Source organism: Maylandia zebra, linkage group LG7 (assembly GCF_041146795.1).
Source record: "Maylandia zebra isolate NMK-2024a linkage group LG7, Mzebra_GT3a, whole genome shotgun sequence".
Classification (NCBI taxonomy): domain Eukaryota; kingdom Metazoa; phylum Chordata; class Actinopteri; order Cichliformes; family Cichlidae; genus Maylandia; species Maylandia zebra.
The window spans coordinates 67,759,157-67,784,269 of NC_135173.1; the positions used below are offsets into that span (position 1 = coordinate 67,759,157).

The following is a 25,113-nucleotide window of genomic DNA, read 5'->3' on the forward strand; positions in this document are numbered from 1 at the left end:
AGGAAAGATCCCCCTCTTCTTCAAAGGGCTGCCACGTAAACGGGTGGTGATTTAAGATTGGAAGACAAACAGAGAAAAAGGCAGAGACGGGAGGAGGGCTGAGGTGCACTGAGCTGATAACGCCACAAAAACAGCAGATCGAGTCTAAATGTCAGAGAGATTCTGCACTCAGGTGAACTTTACACAACCAGTGTCCCCATTTCCCTTTCCATCTGTATATGGCTGTGCAGCTGTGTGATGCTGCTCTGCCTCCCCTCCTCCAGAAAGAGGCCTCTTTATGCATTCAGCTACAATATAGGGGCTCAAAGTGAGCAGCACTCAGACTCAGATTAGGCTAAATTACGGTTCGGAGCTGCTGTGCTCCGTGCACCGACAGGAACACACTTTTAGAAACATCTTTTCCTACAAAAGCGCCGACTCTTGAGCAGAGAGGAGCTGCCATCCGGGCAAAATCACAGAGGAGGACTCGTCTTCCTGCCTCCTGTCACAGATTGCCTCAAATAACAAAAAATTAGGGGGAAAATGACAGAATCATCGTCACGCCATCAAACAGCTGGAAAAGGCTGTTAAATCTGTCAATTTCATTGTGAAATCTCAGTTTTGTGGGTCTCGGAGCAGCTGGAGGGACTGCAGCTTCTCCAGTTTGAACAGGTTGAATCAGTGTGTGTGACGCTCACAGGAACATCGATGGAGCGGCGGACGTCTGGGACTGAGGACGGACGGCTGAGACATTCCGGCTGCACTCGGATGCAAAAACTTGTGATTCTCCAGCGAGATTTGTCTAATGAGCAGCGAAGGCTCTGTGTGCGTCGGTGCTCTTTCGATGGACCACACTCGCTGTTTGTTATGTTTGGTTCACTCGGAGCAGAATCCGCCGCGCACGAAGCGGATGTGGGAATCTGACTTACCTGGAGACGAGACCGGGGCGTCCGGCCGAGTCACAGTTTTCAGTCGAAGAGTCCAAACTCGAACCACGAGCATCCTTGTTGTTTTATTCAATGTTCATGGAGTCAAGAATTTCGAGACTTAGAGGAGCTCTAATTAATATTCTACCTTGGGCAAAAGACTCATAGACCCCACTGTGGTATTAGTTCATCTTATCTTATCTTATGCACCACAGTGCGGTGGCCATCGTTTGCCTGCACACAGAATACGCAAAAAATCCATATAAATGCAAAACTCACCACTCCCCGAGTTAGCAGACTTACAATCCTTCCTTTGTCCAGATCTTAGACGGATGGATCAATGGACCGACCAAACTTTCCAATCACAACTTGTATAGCAAAATCATCAAAAGTGATTTAGCCTCCAAACCGGGAGGAACATACTTAGTTTCTAGTTAAAACTTAAAAGTCACTTCCAGAAATCCTTTTAACGGACCGAGTGTCCGTTTAACAAAAGGAAAACACTGGAAGAAAACGTGCATACATCCCTGCTTTAATGTGTTTCTGACTTTGAGGCTGCAGTGTGTTATCACAGCTATAATCCAACTGTTAGACCAACGGCTCAGCTTTGATAAAAAAATTATATTAGTTTTATAAGTGACTCATCTCCTTGTACCCGTGAAATGTCAAATAAAGAGCGCTCCTATTGTTCTCGCTGCGCTAAGCTTTCCAAAGCAGCCGCCATCTACAGAGAGACACACAACAAAACAAATGTTGGGAACACGTTCCCCATCAGAGCTAGCAAACTTTTTAAAATACCGCAGCCGCTGTTAATCACAGCGTTTCGTGGCTTCGTTTGATTTCTCCAGCAGATATTTGTTATCTGTCACTTTCAGATCATTCTGACACGCTGGTTTTTTGTTGTCCTTTTCTTGCAGGTATTTTGTTCAAACACGTCTTTATACTCCGTGATGGTGTTGAATATGAGGCTGTGAAAAGGTTTCTGCATCAACACAAACCCAGCAGCTTAGCTGTGTAGCCGTAGAGCGACTTCTGAGACTCGTCCACACAAAAACAAACATACACGTGAAACGTGAGTGAAAGACGCACCGGGGGTTTTGTTTACATCATCACCGTCCGATAATTTCTCAACAAAACAACCATTTCATGCACACGTGTGTCGTTTGGTTTATTTACTCACACAACAGACACGATGTCACCTCGTTGGACCTGGTAGTTTCTCACACTCCAACGATTCAGCAGGACGACGTCACACTTGGACCCCCCCTCTGGGTTGAGGAATGGCTGAACACAGAACCACAAACACAGTTTATAGAAAATCACTGTTCATAGATGTTATGTGTACAATCTTTGCAATGACAGGAACCTATTAGTTAAAAATAATCTCAGTTCTTATGGTCTTCTCCTGGGGTAGCACTAAACTGACTGGGAAAACAGCTCAAATCTGGCTGATAGCAAGACAACAGTTTGTGGGTGTGGCCAAAAATCTCTCACGTTCAGAAGCCAGTCTTTGTCTTCGGTGCAATTTTGAGATCTATGGTCAGAACAGGAAGCCGTTGAAAAGTAGCCGCCGAACAAGAAGACTAGATTGGAGGGAGAGCAGCCGAATTAAAAATCAGGTATGGTTTGTGACAGCGGTCCCCAACCTCGAGTCGTTCGGTAGCAGGCCGCGAGAGTTGAGGTTCGGGTGTGAAATTTATGGTTTTCAGCGTTTTTACCGTTATTTTTTATCACTTTTATCGTTACCTCAGTTTCCCTGGGTCTTTTCCCGTGTGTTATGAATACATTTTCTTTTCTTTGTACTGGTACTGGTTTTATTTTGCTGTATTTATCTGCGACCCCTTAAAGGCCAGTCTGTGAAAATATCGTAGGACCGGTGTGTCGCGCAAAAAAGATTGGGGACCGCTGGTTTATGATTTTAGTTTAACTTGACCAGAACGTCACTTTGTGGGAGAAGACGAGCACACAGGGAGCCAAGCCTGGTGAGGTTGGGTTGCTTTTAGATGTACACTGCGCAGGCGAGAGATGGCATCAACATGGTCCGGGTCATTTCTGCATAAGGTTCTCCCACGGGCAACCCCAGGGCGCGAACTCAGGACTCTGTGCAGTCCAAAGAAACAAGCAGCATTCAGCTGCTCACACACTGGAGCTAATGGACCATGCGTGGGTTTGAGAACTGTAGACTCTCCTACTGAAAACTCCTCCATGGTTGGATCCAGAGACTGGACAAGGGCTGTCACAGCAACCGCATGAAAAAGTCCATATGACACGTGAGAGTCCTGTTAGTCTTTTACATGATGTATTCACTGTTCGAGGGAAAGTTTTCCCTTTTCCATACGAGTTGGCAGTAACATCTAAACTTTCCCCCATCTCTTTCTGCAATCCCAGAATGACTCCACGATGCTGAGATCGGGGGCTTTGTGGGGTCCACACCATCTGTTCCAGGACTGCTTGTTCTTCTCTGCTTGATGATAGTCCTTTATCACTCTGGATGAATGTTGGGGCTCATTGTTGTGCTGCACAATGCATCCGAGATGATCCCACGCGTCCCCGACGGATAGGAATCTGAGCATCAGATGCATATAAACTTTTTGCACAGCAGTGTGCATTATCTACAGAAATTATCTGGTCTCCCGCAGAGTAAACAGCAGGCACCGTGCTCTCACACAACACATCAGCACAACCGGTAAATAGAAAGGGAGACACACATCCGTTGGCGAGAAACGTGATGTTTACGCAGGGCAAAACTTTTATTTGGTTTGCTTTAACAACTGGCGATATCCACACACCCCCTACAGAATCCCAACATTGACCCCCATGAGGCCGTTCCTCCTCAATATTCACCCGGTAACACAATTATAGATGTGTTTGCTAAATCTTTATTCAGATTAAAATGTTAACGTTTACCCAGAGGTCAGTGTCAGGGGGTTACCTACATAAAAAGGTTTTCTCATCTGAAGGCTGGGCACTGTTAACAGTTCAGGGTCAGCTCTAAGCAATAAGAGCAGAAAGACACCAGACCTACAGACTCCATGTAGGGGTTTAAGGTCGTTGGTATACTGTCTGAGATAGTTTCATTATTCTCATACTGCCTGTAAATCATCTGCTTCATGGATGGCACCAAACAGCACATCTCCATCCTCTGCAGCATCTTCACTAGGGCTGCCACAAACGATTATTTTGATAGTCGACTAGTCACCAATTATTTTTGCGATTAGTCGACTAATCAGCTCATCATCCATTGGACGTAAAACATACAGCTTATTGCACCAGCAGCATCTGCTCTTATATAACTATCATTAGCTTACAGCTTTAAGTGTTTAAGGTCTGTGCTAACTAACAATAAAGACAAGATGATAGTTTGTTAAATTTTAATGAAATTTGCAGATTGTTTCGGTGAAGATTAATAAACTCCTTGCTATCTAAAATATAACAGGACACTGGAGTATATTCTGGAGCATCTCACACTTCTGATAATCAGCTGTCTGCTTGACGTTTATTCAGCTGTGTAAAAACTATAACTTTAATCTCAGCCAAACCGATTTACTCAGGAACAAATAAAATACTAAAAAAAGCCAAACAATAACATTTTTAAGTTATCTAAGTGACTCATATATCATGTTTAACCTGAGTAGCGAAAGACGGCGGTGGGGTTGAAGATGATTTGCCAGGAGTCCGGTGTTCTCACGGCTCTAGTGACCTAGCCCCCGGCTAACTATCGAGCTAGTGGGTAACAGACGTCTCCAAAAACGTCGGAGCGCTTTTGAAAATATGTGGTGTCTTGATAAACTGAGCAGATATTTGAGGTTTACACAGCTACATTCTCCATGAAAATATGTTAAACGTTTATTTTGTGACCCAGAAAGAATAATAAGAGTAATATTAAAACTAACTAGCTGCCGCCATTGTTGGAAACTGAGCTGGGCTGCGCTATGAATTCTGGGACACAGCTTCTTCTTCGGGGTTTAACGGCAGCTGGCATCCTTGTACATGCAGTGCTGCCATCTTCTGTTTCAGTCCGTTATTACACTCTTAAATCCTGCTACTTATTCCTGCATCTTTCAGGATCTTACAAAGCTTCAAACGACGCGTCGACTATTAAATCAGTCGTCGACGATTCTGATAGTCGATGTAATCGTGACTAGTCGACTAATCGTGGCAGCCCTGATATTCACCTTCATAATTGTGTTAATCCAACATTTGTCCACCTATTAATCTATTATCTGATGTTTATCATGCGTCACAGTCAGCGGTCAAAGCAGAGAAAGCCAAGCCTCCTCCCCCCGGATGCCTGCTTGACCTCTTCCGGCGTGTCCTATTCCTACTCCAGGGTCACCTGCCAGAGCATTCTTGAACACGTCATCTAGAGTCCAGGAGATGCTGAAGCATCTCAGTTGGCTCCTTTGAATGTGGAGGAGCAGAGGGTTTGCTCTGAACTCCCACCCCAGCTCTAAAGCCAAGTCCCTTCAGAGGAAGCCCAGTTCAACTATACAGGGGTAATGGTACTAGGTGAGGGTAGGACCTTGGATCAATGATCAATCCTTGGGACAATTTCAGCAAACATTAAAATTATTTACAGTCTGTGCATTTACATGTTAAGGTAACACCTGCATCATAGAAAACTTGAATGTTGCCACTAATGACTATCATACATATAATTTTGTAACAATTAAAACCCAGTTTCAACCTCCCTGCATCGGTCCCTGTTTCTTTAATCTTCTGCTCAGCCTCCCCACACCCCGATGACTCGGTTTTACTTTGAATTATCACCCCAGCTTAATGAGTTCCCTTATGGTTATTATAGCAATGTACTGAACTATATGTGCTGCTGATTTATGGATGGCAGAACTCTGCATACGGCACCTTCAGGGACATTTTCTCCCAAAACAAATGCAGCGAGTTTAGAATTAAACTTCATCTGAAGAAATACCACATATAACCCTGACGCCAAATGTAAAACAAAACCTATATAAGAAAACTTCGTGTGTCAGCTCTTTACTTGGTGCAGCTGCTGGATTTCAGTAGTTGGGTCTTAATTGAAAATGTAACTGCTATGTAAAGCCAGAAAGTTTAATATCAGGCTTTAAAGGGGAACATGCATTAGTGGTTTCATATTTAAGCCCATTAGACGGAGGAAATAACGTGTTCTCGGATCGATCTCCTACCTTCCAGGCAGCCATTGTTTCGGTTTAGTCCAATAAAGCATGAAAATCAAGTTTCACAGCTGTGAACAATGGCTGTGATTCAGGTCTTCTTATTATTTCACATTTCAGAGCCAGCCACTGGTGAGCTGCCCAACTTTATATGCTGGAGCTAAGATGTGGCTCCTAAACTGTCTCTGTAAGGTTGAGGTTTTACCCTAAACCACGAGTATCTGTGAGCCTAAGGAAGCAGCTTGTGCCTAAATGACAACAACCCAAACCAAGAGTAAAGAAACATCAGAAAGCAGCACAAAAGTTTCATTTAAGAAGAAGTCAGAGCTGTCAGCTTTGGCCTTATGCATCTTTGGAAAGCTTGTAGATCTGTAAAAACGGGGCCGTTCTGGTTTTAGACGAAGAACCACGAACCTTTTTGCAGTCAGCCGTCTCCAGAAACCACTCACAAACTGGGCACAAACCTTCCCCAGCAACTGGCTGCTGCCAGGGCGTCACTCGCCAGTCTTCATGAACTGGGTTTTACAAATCACCTGGGCGGCCAACTACTCGCAACTGGTCAGGGAATCTGCACTTTAGGGGGATGATCTGTCAGCCTGAATGACAAGACAATAAGAGCTTCATGCCACATCTGGCTCACACAACACCAGCCCTAACCCACATCAAGACTGACCAGGTCATGACTGTCGAGTCACATCTGGAACGCACAGCATCGTTCAGAGGGGTAACGGAGCCACGAGTGCCAAAAGCAGCCAAAAATTGTTTGGGTGATAAATCGTGCCAACAAATAAGTTTCCAATATTTTGGATTGAAGAAATTATGTTTGAGAGTAAAGACAGATCCCACGTGGTTAGTTTACAGTCAGCTGGGCTGTCTCTAAACCAAGCATTTCATCTCGCCGTGTTGTAGCTGGGCATACCCGTGTCCTCTGAGACAGCTCTTCACACGCTCGCCGATGACCCCCCCCTCGCTTGTCTGACACCACTACAAACAACAAAATCATTACTGTTACAACTCTGTTCATGTCACTTCATCAAAGGATCCATGCGTGACGAAGCCCAATCACACCAGCATGCAACATGACGCACGGCGACTCTTTCATTTAACAGTGCGTGCGCAGGCCATTTCACGCCTGCCGGGTAATTGATAGAATATCGCTTTCCTGTCAGACCCAAAACAAATATGAACGCTGTTAGCCGGTAAGTTCGATTTATCAGCTAGAGACGGATACTTCACCAGCTTCAGCCACATTTATATTCACAATAATAATGATGCACTGATTGTGAAAGTGCTGCAGTGACTCTGCTTTCCCAGAAAGACTGCAGCTGATTGATCTGGGACTGACCCGGAACCAGAACACAGACGCACTGCTGCCTGTTACGATGCAGTGACCTCTGTAAAAGGGAAATTACCTCCTGGACCCTGCAGAAACCACCTGTGGGTTTATCATTAAAAATGCATGTTGCAAAGTCTAGAGGACACACATGCCTGTATTTTAAAGTCTAAAAAAAGCTGCAAAGTACAAAACACTGCGGGGAACGTCTTTAAGCAAAGGTCACCGCTGTACGCCGCCCGGTCTGCACGGCACGCGGACTCTTCCAATAAAAACGTCACAAATGAAGGTTCAAGTATTTTACTGGAAGCATTTCCCCGTCTCCCTCGCCTCACCGAGCCTGGTTCTGTCGGAGGTTTATTGGGGTGGTCTAATTGCTGGGGTGTTGTCCACATTACTGTAGGGTCTTTACGTAAACATGTAAAGCACTTTGAGGCGGCTGCTGTTGTGACTTGATCTGAACTGCATTCCCATAATCCAACTCACTCTGAGACATCACTGGTAGTTAGAAATGGTCCAAATTTATTGAGCTCGAGTTAAAATGATCAGTGCGGCTGTTCTCACAGGTGTTAGGATCATTTTTACCCTGCAGGCATCCGCGAAAAAGAGGATTTACGAGACTAAAGAGGAAGTCAGACAGCTCGTTGACGTCTAAAGACGGTATACCATGTTCTGGCTGAAGTCTTTCTTCAGGAGGAGCGCGACCGCCGACACAGCGTTTGTAGTCCGTCACACTCACGCAGGTGCAAGAAACCCGAATCCCTGATGCTTGCTCCCATGTGTGGGATGATTGATGACACCTTCACTCCTGCCCATCACTCCTGTTTTCTCTGGTTACCTGTCAGGTTATGTATTGATTTTAAAATCCTTTTACTTTTCTTTAAAGTTCTTTATTGTCTTAAAAAAAGACTACCTGTCTGACCTACTTCAGCCTTGTGATCGAGCCTCTCGGGTCCCCGGGCACTTTGAGACTTTCGGTTTGTTCCAAAGTGCTGAACACAAACTTTTAATGGGACAGTGTCCAGGTTTACTGGTTTGACTATTAGAAAACTTAGAGAGCAGCTCAGAGTGTTGAGACCTTCACCCCAAACATTTCACTCTGCTGATAAGAGTGCTGTTTAGTTTAAAGATTTTTTCCCCTCCCCCAGTTACTTTTTGGGTCAGTATCAAAAGTGACGCCTTCAAGCTGTGAGCTAAAATGAAGTTAATGTTCTGGGTGGAGGAAACTGATTTAAAGCGGTTTGTGTGGCGCTTTCTGTTCCAGTCGCAGCAGCACGACCAACGTTACTGCAACCGTGTCCAACCAACATGCAGTCCTGTGGCCTTTAATGTTTGCTTTGAAGACGGAGGTCAGACCTGCGACCTGTCGCAGGCAGTCGCAGTGAAACACAAAGTCAGTCTGGAGGAAGTAAAGCTGTGACCTGCATATTCTCTGGATCCAAAAACAACAACACACGTGTGTGTGTGTGTGTGTGTGTGTGTGTGTGTGTGTGTGTGTGTGTGTGTGTGTGTGTGTGTAAGCTGTAGCATGATGACACCAATGATGCTTGTAGTGTGAAACAAGCCTGAAACCAAAGGATGTTTATATGAAAGCAGATTATTTAAGACCACAAAGGAAAGCTATAAAAATGTTAATAATAATACAGACTGTGGAAGTTAACTTATTAATGTCACCAGCACATCTTTTTAAGCCCATCGGAGCATGCACGCTCTGTTTTGTGTAACTATTTTTAAATGCCAGTAAAATTGCAACCACGTAAGATAGCGCAATAACAAGGAGTTGTTCTTACGTAACACACATTCAACTTGTCGTAGGTCACGGTCTCATCCACAAACGGCTTTTTGCAAAAATCGCATAAAAAGCGTTGGCAACAACAAAACCATTAAAATCCAGAAACACGCTTTGATCAGCTGTTCATATCACTTCCTACAATCGAATAAACGTCGGCGCAAACTGGCGTGGCCGCTATTACCTTCGAAAACTGGAAGTGACGCCATTTTCTGTGGGAAATGTAGTTTTCTCCCTGCAGGACCTTTCAAAGGTTTACTGGTGTTTTTGAAAGTCGTGTTTGACTTTATGTCTTTCTGTAAAATTTCTGGGAGGCTTAAACTTAAATTTCACTGTTGGAAATAGTTTATTTTGATGCTGTTTTTTTTTTCAAATAATATTTATTTTCGTTTTTCTGAAAGTTTATAAAAAAATATCTCAAAAATGAAACTACAAAGACACTCCAAATAAATTTCCTGTAAACTATTTTGTGCAACTTTTTTGCATTTACAGTTTTGAGGGACAAACCTCTGAAATCTATTCTGTAACTAGAAATATGTCTAAAAAACAAACAAATGATTTTCTATTTTTTGCTATGTATGTAGTTACTGTGGACTTTAGTTAAGTGACAGGTGTACCCCGACTCTTCGATACACCTGTGATAAAACTCTGTAAGCTAACTATGTATCTGTAACTATGTATCTGTAACTATGTATCTATAACTATGTATCTGTAACTATGTATCTGTAACTATGTATCTGTAACTATTAGGGGTGCAACGATATTCGTATCGATATTGAACCGTTCGATACAGTGCTTTCGGTTCGGTACGCATATGTATCGAACAATACAACATTTGTAATTTATTTTATCAACTTTCCTTCTGACGATGCTGTCTGTGTTGAGCGCTCAGTGAATCTGCGTTCGACTACTCCGCCTAGGCTGCACTGTCGAGCGCAGATCCACTGAGCGCTCAACACAGACAGCATCGTCAGAAGGAAGAGCGCAGGGCAAGCTAGCGAGACAGAAGTTAAGCTCTCCTTGCAACATGGCAAATTGAACCTCCCCCACCCTCATTCAGATCTGGCGTTTGGAATTATTTTGGTTTCCATGTGACGTATGACCCTGAAGGTAAGCGAGTCATGGACTAAAGTAAAACAGTATGTTGGATGTGCCATGCAATGCTCAATTACATTGGTGTGAACTAGTGTGTTAGCGCAGTTAGCTCGTTAACGTAATGATTCTCCTTATGCTGCTGAGAATATAGCCCAGAAGAAGCGGATAGTATAGCTTTTATTTTGGAAAGAGACATTTCTCTGTAATAAACTCTCTTTTCCAAAGATGAGTGATTCCTCAATCAGATACAGGGCTTGCAATATCGCTAGCCCGACGTCCCGGAGCTAGCGATTTTTTCAGTCGGGCTACCAAAATCTATCTCTACCCTGCCCGTCGGGCTATTGTAGGAAAAATATATGTCAATGCTTTTGCATTCTTTCAGAAATGTAGCTGGGTAATTATGTCATTGGCATCGGTGAGCCACTGTCAATATGTGACATATTGAAATCGCGTTTGAATTTGCGCTTGTTTTTTTGCTTTCACTTTGCAATCGTGCGAACTGTGTATAGAGAGCGACAGCACTGATCTGTGAGTGATGATAATTTGTGCACCAATTCCTCTGACATCGTCTTATTAATCGTTAGCTTACTATGCAAACATGACAAGTGAAATCTCCCGCAGCTTAAACATGTGAGAGGTTGATCACGCAGAGAATCGCTGAGCTTATGTGAGTGCGTGTGTAAAAGCAGCAGTATATATATTTTAGTTCTGCTGAGCCAAATAAGACAGGTCGGGGTGAAGAAGTGACAGCCAAAGAAAAGTTTACCACAAAACGGAGAAGTTATGACAAATCAGACTATAAGGCAAAAAGAAAGTGCAGCTTTATGGTTTCATGGACAAAAGAATTTCTGTGGCTGCGATATGATGAGCTAAATAACCAGGGCTGCACATAAGAGGTCCGCAGGTGCGCATTCGCTGTCAAAATAAAAAACACGCACAAGGGTTAGGGTTAAATTTATAAACTGTACTTTTGAGTTAAAATATATATTTATAATTTTAATAAATGACAAATTAAAAATGCATGAACATTTTTTTTGTATCGAAAAAATATCGAACCGTGACACCAAAGTATCGAACCGAACCGAACCGTGAATTTTGTGTATCGTTGCACCCCTAGTAACTATGTATCTGTAAAGTGGCTTTTAAATTGTCTGATTTTTTGCTGTTTTTGCGAGCAGAGTGCTAATCAGGGAAAGACGAAGACTTTACCTGCAATACCAGCAGCTCAGGTGTGTTTGTTTCTTTGACTAAATAATTGATGGAAACTGACTGATTAGTACAATTTTCTTTTTATCGTTTGTTCTTTGTTTGATCTCTTTTCTAATAAATAAAACAATAAGAAAACAAACAGCTGAGGTGAGACGTGAAACTGTGTTTGCAATGACAGAAACCTGAGGTGCTCCCAGCAACTCGGGCAAACCCTGCGCTCGACCTTTCAGGCTTCATGGAGAGAAAATTCAGTCTTTGGTTTTACACTGTTGCTTTTTTCTTCATCGTAAATTAAGAAGTCGAGCAGGACACGATCACAAACGTACTCAGGAGGCTGGAAAGCACTGTTTCCATGACAACAATCCAAGCAGCGCAGAAAGGATGAAACAATCTGAGACTACACCTCGCACTGACTGGAATTAATTTCCTGTTGACTTAGTTCAAGATTAAATACAGCCATTAAAAACATAATCCTAACCCAGCTCTCACCTTCAAACACGCCTGAACACTCAGCCACTGCTACAGGGAGCAGGTGCACAAGACAGGTCCTCACACTGCAACAGTGTATACGGGTTTATGACACACACACACACACACACACACACACACACACACACACACACACACACACACACACACACACACACACACACACACACACACACACACACACACACACACACACACACACACCACTCGCTGTGTGCTTTCCAGAGCCTCGGCCTCTCAGTGCTCTGCGACGAGGCTGCTGCAGAAGTCTTTTTCTAAACATTCAGCCGTTTGACTTCAGGGAAATGTTTCCTGCAGACTCAGCAGACTCACTGCTCTCACTGTCACGGCCGAACATTGTGCAGACATGCTCTGGGGTGCTGTTAGAAGAATCTTTGGATCATGTGGGTTGCAGAGTGGTGGCTCCACAAATTGAGCTTGTCCCAGCATCAAGGTGCATGCTCGATGGCATTGGGACTTCTTGTAGGCTGGTTTAACATCTTTGACTCTCATTTGTGTTCTTTAATAAGGTGTTATAGAGCATTTTGTCTGTGTGGAGCGCCGTAATGCTGTGATTGGTGAGGGCACTGTAGGTGGGTGGGTGGTCACTTTCATTGTAACAGCAGGATCAATGAAATCACTTTGTCTGCAACTTCACTTCTGAAGTGAGTCCTGCTAACCAGCGAGGCTAAAGAAAAGAAAAGAAACGGCTTTAACTACGTGATTTTATGACAATGATGTGAAAGTAGATTAGATGAAACTTCATTGATCCCTCAGGTGGGTTCCTCTGGGAAATTCATGCAATAGTCGTGAAAAGAAGGAGCGAGCCATGCTCTGCAGTAAACGCAGAGCAGCGGGGACACAGCCGCTCATCCTCACTCACCAAACAAACTCTCGTGACCTGACCGACGAATCACGGAGCTCGGCCACATTAAGACTCCACGGCAGTCGAGCGCTGACATTTCATTCTGCGGCCGAGTTTTTGTATCGTTACTCCCTTGTATCTTACCAGTAAAATGTCATTATAGCATCTGAATTCAACCAGAAGGCAAACATTTTCTGCTGGAGCGAATGGAGCCGAGTGGTTTGACATGGATTTCTCAGACAACCATTTTTTTTGGTTCATAGAAAGTCTACATTTATCCAGAATATATGGCATATTGGTCCTACACAGGGTAGCTATGAAACTAGACAGCTTTGGAAACACATGGATTGGACTTTTTTGACTATATTAGTTTCATTTAGCCTTTTTGAGGCTTCAGAGAAACTACCCTGCAACTTCTGTGTCAAACCTTAAAGGCCAATATCATTCTGGATTGTTAGCACAATGCTAGAATCATTCCAGGAATTGAGGTTCTAGCAAGTCTACCCAACTTCAAATCATGCAGTGCTCAGTGAACCTGCAGAGAGACCCAAGAGCTCCATCTCAGACTCTAACTCAGTTAGCATGTTAAAGGTTAAAGTTCATGAGCGTACAAATAGAAGAAGACTGAACAAGTATGGCTTGCTTCTCTCTAAAAAGAACAAATTAATGAAGAAACCACAAGACTTCTGGAACAAACAGCGGCATGAACAGCTGCACGTTTGGAGGAAATGAAACAGTTATCATCACAATGGTGGAGGGATGGTGCTTTGGGCTCGGTGCAGTCACTGAAAGGACCATGAACTCCTCGGTATACCAAAACATTTTAGAGTCAGATGTGAGGCCGTCTGTCCCACAGCTAAAACTGGGTAAACAGTCACCACCACTTGTATCACACGACACCATAACGGACAGAAATCCAGGACTTCCAGTTATACTGCTAACACAACTTCAGCTCTTTGCAAGCATCTGCACAGACAGCATGCTAACACTAAGCTAGCCAGCTAGCTAAGACCCAGAGTGAAGGCCGACCCCAGCCCAGCAGCCAGACCCTGAACTTCAACAGGTAACAAATGGATGAGCAGTCAGGCTGCAGCATCCGTTGTGCCTGTTTAAGTTTCTGAAGTAAATCATCATCAAATACAATAACCTCAGTTTGATCTGAATTAAGAAGCAGAAAGTTAGCGGCCATCCAGGTCTTTGTCTTTAAGACATTCCTGCAGTTTAACTCAGTGGTGTGTGTTATCTGGCTTCATGGACAGATAGAGCTGGGTGTCATCTGTAGGGATGGAATCAAAAAGTGGTTCTTTTATTTTTAATTGCACAAAAGGACGAGAGCGCGACGGTAAAGTGCAGACTGCTCCAGGACAGACACAGCTGCATTACACTGCTAACACAACTTCAGCTCTTTGCAAGCACATGCAGACAGCATGCTAACGCTAAGCTAGCCAAGAGTGATGTTAAAGCTGGGTAAATGCTGACCCCAGACCAGCACCGTGATGAAGTGAGCAGCTGCTGAACCTCAACAGGTAACGAAGGGATGAGCTTCTGTCCTACCTGTTCATGTTTCTACAGTAGAATCACCATGACGACTGCTCTCTTTGGGCTGGTTTTCCTCTTTGCTTTATGTTGTCAGAAAAAGTGTATGCAGTGACTATGTCTGCTATGTCTTCTAATGATGCTGCCTAAGGGAAGCATGTATAATGTAAACAGAATTGGTCCTAGCACTGAACCCTGTGGAACTCCATAATTAACCTCAGTGTGTGAACAAATCGGAGTCTATTACATAGATATGATACAAACAGATAGCTGGCTTCTACACAACCAAACGTCTTTTCGCCCCCTGCTGGCCATTAGAAAGTCTGCAGACGAATACACTCCATACCAAAGCAGCCTGCAGTGTATGATTTTACTGCTCAGGTCATTGTAACTTTCTCTCTACTTATCCAGGGAATAAGTACTTTTTGTTCCATTTCTTTCCTTCTTGTTCCTCGCTGAGGCTTCACAGAGACAAATTCCCAATGGATCAAAGCATGACGTCAACAGATTAAAGCCCAAAGCAGAGCAGGAGCTCTGTTCTCTCTGAGGATAGAAACAGTGAGTGTAAACATCTCATTTATTCAACCACTCCCTTCATCCAACACCGCTGCATGGTTTTATTTCTAATGCTTTAAGATTTGATTGGATTCTCAGGTCGCTGTCACGACCCGGGCGAAAGCAGCTACAAGACTCTACAACACGCAGCGAAGAGCGACACGCAGCTTTAAAATTCATGCTCATTAAAAATAGACAGCAGATTGTTTTATGTATAATGCAACACATGTCAGGGATAATGAGCTGCACGACAGGAAACAAGTCGGTCAAAACCCAGCAGACTCCTCATGTGAGAGGAGAGCAGCTTTATTTACGGTTTGGATGAAGAGGCCTGCATCTGTGAACGCTGATGTTTGCAGCCACCCGCACTGTCTGCAACCTTTAAATATAATACTTCCCTCTTTGCCAAGCAGGGAAGCAGGTCGTGACTTAAAGTTCTGTCTTTGTTTCTCCCACGAAATGTGATGCGGTGCACTACAGAAGCTCAGCAGAGCATGTGTGAATGAAGAAGGAAAAAATCTCTTTCATTGTTCGCTAAAATCCTTTGGACTCCCTGAGTTTAGCTCTGAAAGACGTTCCACACTACTGCGTAACATTAACTCAGAGAAACTCATCAATCCTGGAACTGGCTCATTTCTTCTGACATCAACTGGTCTTTTTCCAGTGTGGAATGATTGTACAGCATACATCTCCAATGGCTTTGATAAACCAGAACCAATCCACACACACACACACAAGTATACACACAGGCTCAAATATATACATACACCCCTGATATTTGGTTAAATGCCTCTTAGCCACTTACATCTCTGCCAGATGCTTTTGGGATCCAACAACAAGCTTCCAGCTTGCTGGCTGATATTTGGCCGCTCTTCTTGGACGGACTGGTAGAGTCATTTAGTTGGTTGGTTTTCCTCCTGTGCTCCACAAACTTTTGGCTTTTGGGAATGCCGTTCCTGAAGCTTGATGTTATTCTGCTTTCATTCCAAAATCAGTTTTGATGGTTGTTCGGGATCGTTGTCCTGCAGGAACACCCAACTACATCCAAGGTTCAACCTTCTATGTATTTAAAGAATACATAGAAGAATGTGAAGAATGTGTATGTAGTCCTCTTTCTTCATGATTTCACCAACATTATACTGTGTACCTGCACCACTGGCAGTGAAACAGCCCAGAGCGTGATGCTACCACCGCCATGCGTCACAGCTGCAGTGTTCTCAGGGTTGAAAGCCTCACCTTTGCTCCTCCAATCAGCTCCATCTTTGTCTCGTCTGACCATCAAACTTTTCTCCAGAGGCCATTTGGCTCGTCCATGTGGGCAGATTTCAGTTGAGCTCGTTGATTTTGGAGCAGGAGCTTCTTTCTTAGTCCTTGGAGATGTGAGACTGGCTTCACTGTGGAAGTGACACTGGTGTTCCAGCAGATTCCAGTCCACAGCAGGCTTGATCCTGGGTGGGTCCTGAACATTGACAGTTTGGCTCTAATTCAGATGTGTCACCACTTTGCCAAGGAGTGGATGGAGACTTCTGAGCATGACTCCACTGAAGGATTAAATAATGAAATGAGGAATATTTTGCTCATTTTGGATTTGACGCCACACATTGGCCAGTTCTGTTTCTTTCTACATGTGTGTCATGTTGACAGTGAATGTTTACTGTGTGTAAAACTGGATTTTGTTAGTTGATGAAACCCTGCATTGAAAGAACATAAAAACTCTAACGATCGTATCTTCTGTTCATTGTATTTATTTAATTCCTTGTCTTTTTATGAAAGAAACCTTACAAACACGAAATACTTTCGTGACCTTTAACCTTTAACATGCAAACTGAGGCTGTGGAGTCTCAGATGGGACTCTTGGCTTTTGGACGTCCACTCCTGGGAGGACTGGTGAATGTTTTTCCTTGGTGTGAGCGTGTGATCAGCAGCACCGGCTGATGAACCGACCTCTTAATTCCTCGCTGTATTTCGTTTTCCACACTTTCCTGCTTCTATGTTTGGCTTCATAAATAACGACAGAGTGTAAAAGTGTCAGCATTCAAACCAGATGATTTGCATCATGTTTCGATATGTAAAACATTAGAAACTTTGTTTTAAACCGCGACGAGAATAAAGCAGCGATTCTGAATCTGTCTCCCAGTAACGATCAATAACACAAAATACCATTTTGATATAACAGCGATATTAATCACAGAACAGGTCAAGCTTAAATAAAACCCAACATTTAGATTTACATTTCTTATTGGAGTCACTGAAATTTGAATTCATGCTTATTAAAACTCAAACTTTACGGCCATCAGCTGCCAAACTGGACGCTGTGCTAGGAAGAAGAGAAACGCAGAATCTGGGCTGTAAGCAGGACGTGAGCAGCTTCCAGCTAAAAAATGGTCCGGAGTGAGTTTTCAGTTAGAAACCTGCTTTCCAGGCTTCATACTTCCTAATCCTCAGCACGCTGTGACGATGCTCCGACCTCTGACCTGCTCTTTATCTGTAAAGTCAGACATCCAGAGAGTGCGGCTTCCCCTCCCGTTGACCTCTGCGAGCAGACGCTGTGAGCTTCTCCCTGATAAGCGGATGTGCTGTGATATCTCACCTGCATCGATGATCCCTCCACTCGTGCCACGTAGGCGAATCGATCGAGGAAGGTGACGGTTACGGGGACGGCGACGAAGAATCCGCTAACGAACGCTCGCAGGCAGCGTCGCCCCGCCGTGGCCTGCTGAGCCATCGCAGATCTGGACAGGGAAGAAGAACATGAGAGCGGGAAGTCGACGTTACCGCGACAACACGCAGGAAAATAAACAGCGCTCAGATTAGACTACGTTAGATTAAACTTTATTGATCTCTGCGGGGAGGCGGGGCAATGCAGCAGTGGGAGATTAATAGAAACACACCAGAGAAAGTAGAGGTGGGAATCACCATAAATCCCACGATACGATATTATTGCAATTTTTAAAAATATTTTGCGATATTCAGATTCTGTACATAAAGGTAAACTTTATCAATATTCATTTTATCTAATATCAAAGTCTCGCACTCAGTCTTTCTCTCATTTCAGTTTTATTGTTGACAAACTGAACGGTTTGTATTACAGTCTAGTCCAACTTAACTGAATGTGAGTACGTTTGCTGATAGCAACACCATGTGATTCAGCTAATAACACGGGGATTTCATCATTTGTGAAGCCAGGCTGAAAACACTCAGCAATCTGTGCATTCACGACTGGATGTAATGCTGGTAGCTTAGCTGTAGCATTTGTAGCTGAGGGCTTCAGCTTCCGGGTAACAAGGAAATGACGTCATTCACGTAGATTACTGATTGGCAGCGCTAACTCGAAATTTTGAGTTGCTTTTCTCAAAATTTTGAGTTAATAAATCAAAATTTTGAGTTAATATGTCGAAATTTAAATTTCGAGTTAAAATAACTCTGAATTTTGAGATAATAACTCAAAATTTCGAGTTATGGATCCTTTTTTTTTTTTTTTAGTGGCGGAAACGGGCTTCCATAACATGCTCTGAAGTCAGAGCACAGAAACCTTTTTTGTAACAAAATATCGATTTCTGCTGTCCCTGTATCGATACATTAGTAGCAAACAGAATATCACGATACTACACAGAATCGATTTTTTCCCCACCCCTAAGAGAAAGACCTGGAAGCAAAAAGGTAAATACGGTGTGTTAAGTGAAAAGTACATGTGAAACCTTTCAGATACACTGAAATCAGTCATTGACCTGAAAATGGATGTTTTCCACATGACTGACATCACATTAGGGGAGCATGAAATTCAAGGGAAAATGGCATCAAAATTCTCAATTAACAAGAAAAAATGTGGTGAAGGTTTCATAGATCAAAAAGATTTGCAAAAACCAAAATTGTAGTTTGTGACAAAGAAAATGCAAATCAGGCAATTTAGAAAATTCTGATAAACGAAACAAGAGGGAGGTTTCCAGTCGCACAAGAGTCACTGACAAGAAGCATTCTTACAATAAGTAAAGCTGTTGTAACAATGCTTGTGCCAAGGTCATGCACATATCCAGTTATACCTCCAAAACTGTCTGAAAGCATCAAGCAGAAGCACTCATGCAGATGAAACCTGCAGCAGGACTGGAAACAAACATGCAACAGGTCATAAAGATGCAAGAACAATGAGCCCCGCAGCACACAACACGGGGTAGTGCTGTTCTGCAATGTTTGATACTGATGCTTTTGTGCGCCATTAAAGTGAAAAGCACAAAGACTCGAGCTGCTGGTGGAGACAAATATTCATCTAAAATCTGCCTTAACCATTATATTTGAAACGTTATATGATATTTGGAGTCGTGTGTGTGAAACCTGATCTAAATGGTTGCTGCTTGCATTCTTTAGAAAAATGTGTTATACTTTCCAAATTAAGAGACGGCCCTGCCTGCTGCGGGTAAACCAACGACCCTGACTGACGAAAACTCGCCACAGAAAGAAGTCGTCCTTTTGCGAGTTCTTATCGCAGGTTTGGCGACAGCGAACGCTGAAAACACATCACGCTGAGCCCGTTCCCCTCCTGACAGAGTTTTTCATCCACTCTGCTGGTGCGCTCCAGGAAGCCCAGACAGGCGTGAAATGACCGAGCAGCTGGCGACGGCGGCGGCAGCCATGCACCGCTGCCTTCAGCTAACAGCTAACAGCCTCGCCTCCACATCGGCCGTCCTCACTCTGGAGATCTGCCACAGCTATTACCTCCACATCACAAGAATTCAGATGAAACATCATCAAAGCACACTGTACTCTGCCTCCACGCTTTCAGAGAGTGTCGGCGAGGCCGCGTGAACACATTCAGGGATTAAAAAAGCTAATCTGTTTCTCCCTCTAATTCAACGTCTCAATGCAACGTGGCAGTTTACCAGCATACTGCATGTCAATACCAGGAAGCTTTTTCAGTACTGTGAGGCGAAGAGGCGCAGGAACACTTTCCCAACATACCAGCAGACAGACTGCAGAAACCCTGTTAGTATGAAACGCTCCCAAGAAAAACTGATTTCTTGGCTCCACACAGAAGAATCCAAGTTGTAGGTGGAAGTAAACAAACTGCCATCATCTCGCTTGCAAACTTGCACTCGAGTTCCAGTTTAAGCAGTTTGCAGCAAAGAAGACAGAAAAACCTGCAGGAGATGTTTAAGGGAGACTTCTGTGCACTCAGGTTCTAACAGAATCGCACTGTGGTTGCTGCAGACGGACTAACGAGCTGGCTCGTCAGGTCTGCGGACTTCCAACCTCTGGACTGCAGCTGCTGCTTTTCAGTGCTGGGCGAGCGCAGCGGTACACGAACTGATTCTCGACCTGCAGCCAGCATCCCTGCAGCTCACAGAGCCACAACATCAACCTGATCAGCAGGTCTGCAGGGACGCACAGACCAAACGGGCCAAACAGTGTGTTTGATGTTCATGTAGCTCAAGTTTAACTTTCAAGCTTTTTTTTACAGCTTTTTCGGAGTAACCGAGTCGTGTTTGGTGGTCATGCTGCTGGGCAGCACACAGCAACAGCAATTTAGCTTCATTATATTGTAGAGAAGGGAGACGTACCTACAGCCAATACGTCCGAAACTCACAGAAAAGTCTATTAAATATTGGGGTGAAACGTCTCTTATATATGTGACGTAACTATGCAATTTATGAAAACTATGCAGCCCGTTCCATGAAGCGGTTTAAAAGGTGGCTGTTTGCTGTCACTGGGCGCTGACAGTTAACTAATCAGAGGCTAAACAGCCATCAGCAGAATAGGGCTGATAGGGTTTTACCAGCAGCGCATTGACAAAGGGAAACACGGTGGAGCAGGACGGACAACAACCCACAGGTGTATTTGGTGTTTGGACAACATTCAGGTTTAACTCAATTTCTCCCTGAGGGAAATCTGTCTGCAGCCATGGAGACAAATACTGACAGCAGGCACACTGTACAACCCGAGAAGCTCAACCGGACGATAAAATAATCACATGTACATTTATAAATTACACAATAAGGTCAGTTCTTGACTCAGGCTAAAGGACTACTGGAGCATTTGGGGAATTGCTAGCTTTATTTGTCCCCTGATAGTGAGAAACGAGCAGAGCAGCAGCTCGGCTCTCTGCAGCATCTGCCCCATGCACATCACAGAAATCATTTCACAGAAGTGCTGGAGATGGAAATGCTGTCAGTCACATCATCGTGTTCACAGCTGGGTTTGTGCTTCACAGTTAGGCAGCGACTTTTAGATCTGGTGTATTTGGGAAATGTGGAAAGAGTCAGGCTAACTTTGTCCAGTGCTGTTGGCCAACAGGGCGGCGGTGGTGCTACTGCTGGCACACAGAGGAAGAGGAGAGGGGGAAGGCATCGTAGGAGGCAGCGAGAGAGAAAGGAAGGGCAGGAGTGTAAAGGTGAGAGAAGGAACTCTGAAAGGAGGAGCGATGACTGGAAAATGGAGACGGCTGCGAGGGAGGAGGAACGACGAAGACCACGGAGAAGATTGATGGCACGCAGAGGGTTGGAGTGACAGAGCAGGAACCTGGGAAAGGAGGATGGAGGATAATCAAGAACAGGTGAGACATGATGAGAATAGCAGCGTCTAACAGTAAGAGACTGCTTGGACACTTCTCGGGCAACGTAAAGAGCAGCAACCACAGAGCTGCAGCCTCCTCACATAAAGGAGCGTCCACGGCCTCCGTGTACGTTACATCTTATTAACCACGGCGGTCTGCCTCCACCGGGCTTTGTAAGACATCAGTCACCCGCCATGTGCTGCAGGGAGGAAACTCCGGCGCCGGTGCAGAAAATCCATCCTACCATAACAATCCATCCTGACGTGAACATATTGCCATTACACGTCCATGCAGCCGGCCGCATAATTCACCCACAGAGCGAATGATCAGAGGAAGCTTCAAGGTTTCCGCTCGCTTTTACGGTCCAATCGTTTCTGCGCCGACACCTCGAAGCCACGCGGCGCTCGCATTAAAACGACCTTGTTTCCCACGGTTTCCTGTCGGCACATTTAAATGGCTGACACAGCGAGGCCCACATCAAAGTGACGGGTAAATGAAAAATGAGCTTCTCCCCTTGTTAGCTAAATGTCCACATCATAATATACAGCTCCTTTTAATAGGAAGACGCCCCCAAACTACTCTTCTTTCTGGGTTTTTAATTTAAAAAAATGCATATTATCAATAATTCAGCGCCTTCACTGAGTTCTGCAGCTTTCCAGCAAAAGAGCGTTTAACAGTCACGAGAAGCTTATAGCTCACGGACGTGGGCACAAAACTTTTCAGCTTCATCATTTTAACAAAGTAGCACCAAAGTTTCTGTCAATTAATGCTGAAAACGTGCAAACTGTCAAAATACTTGAAACATTCGACTCTTCCGAGCACGTGCTGTGCTGTGTCTGGGAATATCGTCTTTATTTGAGACATATGAGATAGGGCTGTGCGATATGACTAAAATCTCAAATCCCGATATAAGAAGAAGTGTTCCCAGCTGGGCGTCGTGTACCTGGAGTCGAGTGTTTTGACCGATGCATGAAACGATACATTTTTACACATAAGTTGTAACAGCCGCCGTTGTCTTTGTGAGGATTTATTACACGGCGTGCTGCGAGGAAAAGCCTGCTCTAACGTTGAGTCTAAGGTTTATTTGGAGCACCTGACGGCTCTTTGTTGCTTCCCGTGCGTAAACCCTCTCCACGCTGTCACGTGATTCTTGCGTAGGTGGGTGAAGAGGTTTGTCGTGTTTGAGTCTGAGGTGGGGACGGCTTTCCTGAATAAATTACATCGTACAGTTTTCTGGTCCGCGTCAGACTTTTTATAACCAAACCATGTCCGTGCTGCAGAGGGAGCCACTCGTTTAGGAACAAGGTCCTCGATTTGTTTGGACTGGTCTTTGTGTTTGTCATCATTTCAGTTTATTTTGAAAAATCTCAACAGAATCTTCAGCTTTATTGTGAAAGGTTTATGTGGAAAATAAACAAGCGGACGGCGGAGCCACACGCTGGGTTTACCGTGGTTGTTGTTAACGATAACGCGTAAAAACAGTCGCTTGTCCGACCTCTGAGACTGGTTTCACCCAGCAAGCGCCGGCCAACCGGCTGGGAACGCACATTTATTCATAGGAACTCGGGGCTCACAAAATCGCTAGCCCGACGTCCCGGAGCTAGCGATTTTTCCAGTCGGGCTACCAAAATCTATCTCTGCCCTGCCCGTCGGGCTATTGTAGGAAAAATATATGTCAATGCTTTTGCATTCTTTCAGAAATGTAGCTGGGTAATTATGTCATTGGCATCGATGAGCCACTGTCAATATGTGACATATTGAAATCGCGTTTGAATTTGCGCTTGTTTTTTTGCTTTCACTTTGCAATCGTGCGAACTGTGTATAGAGAGCGACAGCACTGATCTGTGAGTGATGATAATTTGTGCACCAATTCCTCTGACATCGTCTTATTAATCGTTAGCTTACTATGCAAACATGACAAGTGAAATCTCCCGCAGCTTAAACATGTGAGAGGTTGATCGCGCAGAGAATCGCTGAGCTTATGTGAGTGAGTGTGTAAAAGCAGCAGGATATATATTTTAGTTCTGCTGAGCCAAATAAGACAGGTCGGGGTGAAGAAGTGACAGCCAAAGAAAAGCTTACCACAAAACGGAGAAGTTATGACAAATCAGACTATAAGGCAAAAAGAAAGTGCAGCTTTATGGTTTCATGGACAAAAGAGTTTCTGTGGCTGCGATATGACGAGCTAAATAACATGATGTTCTGCCAGGTGTGTTGTGAGTTTCATTCGATTTCGGAGTCGACAAGCGCCTTTGTTACTGGGACCAGTAATTTTAAGGAAGACCCCATCAGAACCCATTAGAAATGCATTATTGCTCAGTCTGCAATATCTTTCCCAGAACAAACTCCAATTGCAAAAAACATACTAAAAATAAACCTGAAAATCTGTTTAGAACAGCTACTATGTTGCAAAGAGTGAACTACCACTGGCACAATGTAGCAGTCTTTGCAAACTTCACAAAGCAAACGGCCTCGATCTTGGTTCCACTTGCCTCTTACCCGTGACTCCAGTGGAAATGTCAGATTCAGGCTCTGACACAGACTGATTCATGTCCTACACAGTTCTTACAAGTTCATAGAAATGTCTGTTCAATGAGAACCAAGTATTTGAGTTGATGACTGTAATTTTTATACAATGTTGTGATTTGTATTTTAACTATTTTGTGATAAATTTTTGTTTCCGTTACAATATTATACTTTAATGTATAATATTGTAACGGAAACAAAACAGGAAACAAAACATAAAAATAAATTGCTCTTTTTTATGCGGGCTACTTAAATTTATTTTGGGCTACCAAAAACTGAAGAGTGCCGGCCCGAAGGGCTACCAGGGATTTAAAAATCTTGCAGTCTGTTTGGTAGCAGCATCAGCTTGAGGCTCAGATCACAGTTTATGGTCAAGAACATCCCCTAAAGCCTCTCCACAACCTCAGCATCAGCAGCTGTGATGAGCTACTACAATCAATAATCGCGTCTTTTGATTATGACACATTTAATAAAAGGAAGGACTCTCCACACACACTGTACATTCTCACAGCTGCTTTTCATGGGTAGAAAACTCAGATAAATACAGGCCTACTAACAAAGAGCTCTTAAAACAAGCTGTCAAGTTCTCGCTTGTCTCGCCTCATTCTCAGACATTTTTCAGTAATTTATCAAAAGCAGGCGTAATAACAACACAAAAATGTAAAATCTGCATCCTGAGCCACACTTGTCAACAGTTTCAGTTCTTATTCTGAGTGAATTTGGAGAAAAAAAAAAAAACACCAAATCTGAAAAATATTGGCAAAATACCATTTCTCTGTCCTTTCTTTGCTGTTGGCCAACGCGACTTTTTTAGCTCCTTTTACATGAAAACTAAAGCTGAAGCTTCAAAAACAAAGATCTTGCAGCATGAAGACGTCTGGCTTAAAGAGAACGAGAGGTTTGTGGTTCCCGGGGCCCGTCTGAGGAACCCGGTGTCCACGCCGCCGTGGTGACAACTGCACTCCAGCACATTAAACTCCACCGGGGGAGCGGTCTTTATCAAGTCTGTAGGGAAGGCATTAATATTGTTGACGCGGTGACAAACGAGTTAACGCGGCACATCTCTCTGTCGCATTGGCATTCGTGGCGGTGCCCGACATGCAGAAGGAGCTCT

At 44.0% G+C, this 25,113-nt stretch overlaps 1 protein-coding gene across 1 annotated transcript in view; it reads right to left on the reverse strand.

Moving 5' to 3' along the window:
- immp2l (inner mitochondrial membrane peptidase subunit 2) overlaps positions 1-25,113 on the reverse strand; it is a 201,888-nt gene that overhangs the window by 161,349 nt on the left and 15,426 nt on the right. The window contains exons 2-3 of the mRNA XM_076886963.1: positions 17,520-17,661; positions 2,086-2,189 (exon numbers count right to left, since the gene is read on the reverse strand). Of these exons, the coding sequence (XP_076743078.1) occupies positions 2,086-2,189; positions 17,520-17,654 (239 nt within the window). The 5' untranslated portion in view covers positions 17,655-17,661. The remainder of the gene's footprint in view (positions 1-2,085; positions 2,190-17,519; positions 17,662-25,113) is intronic.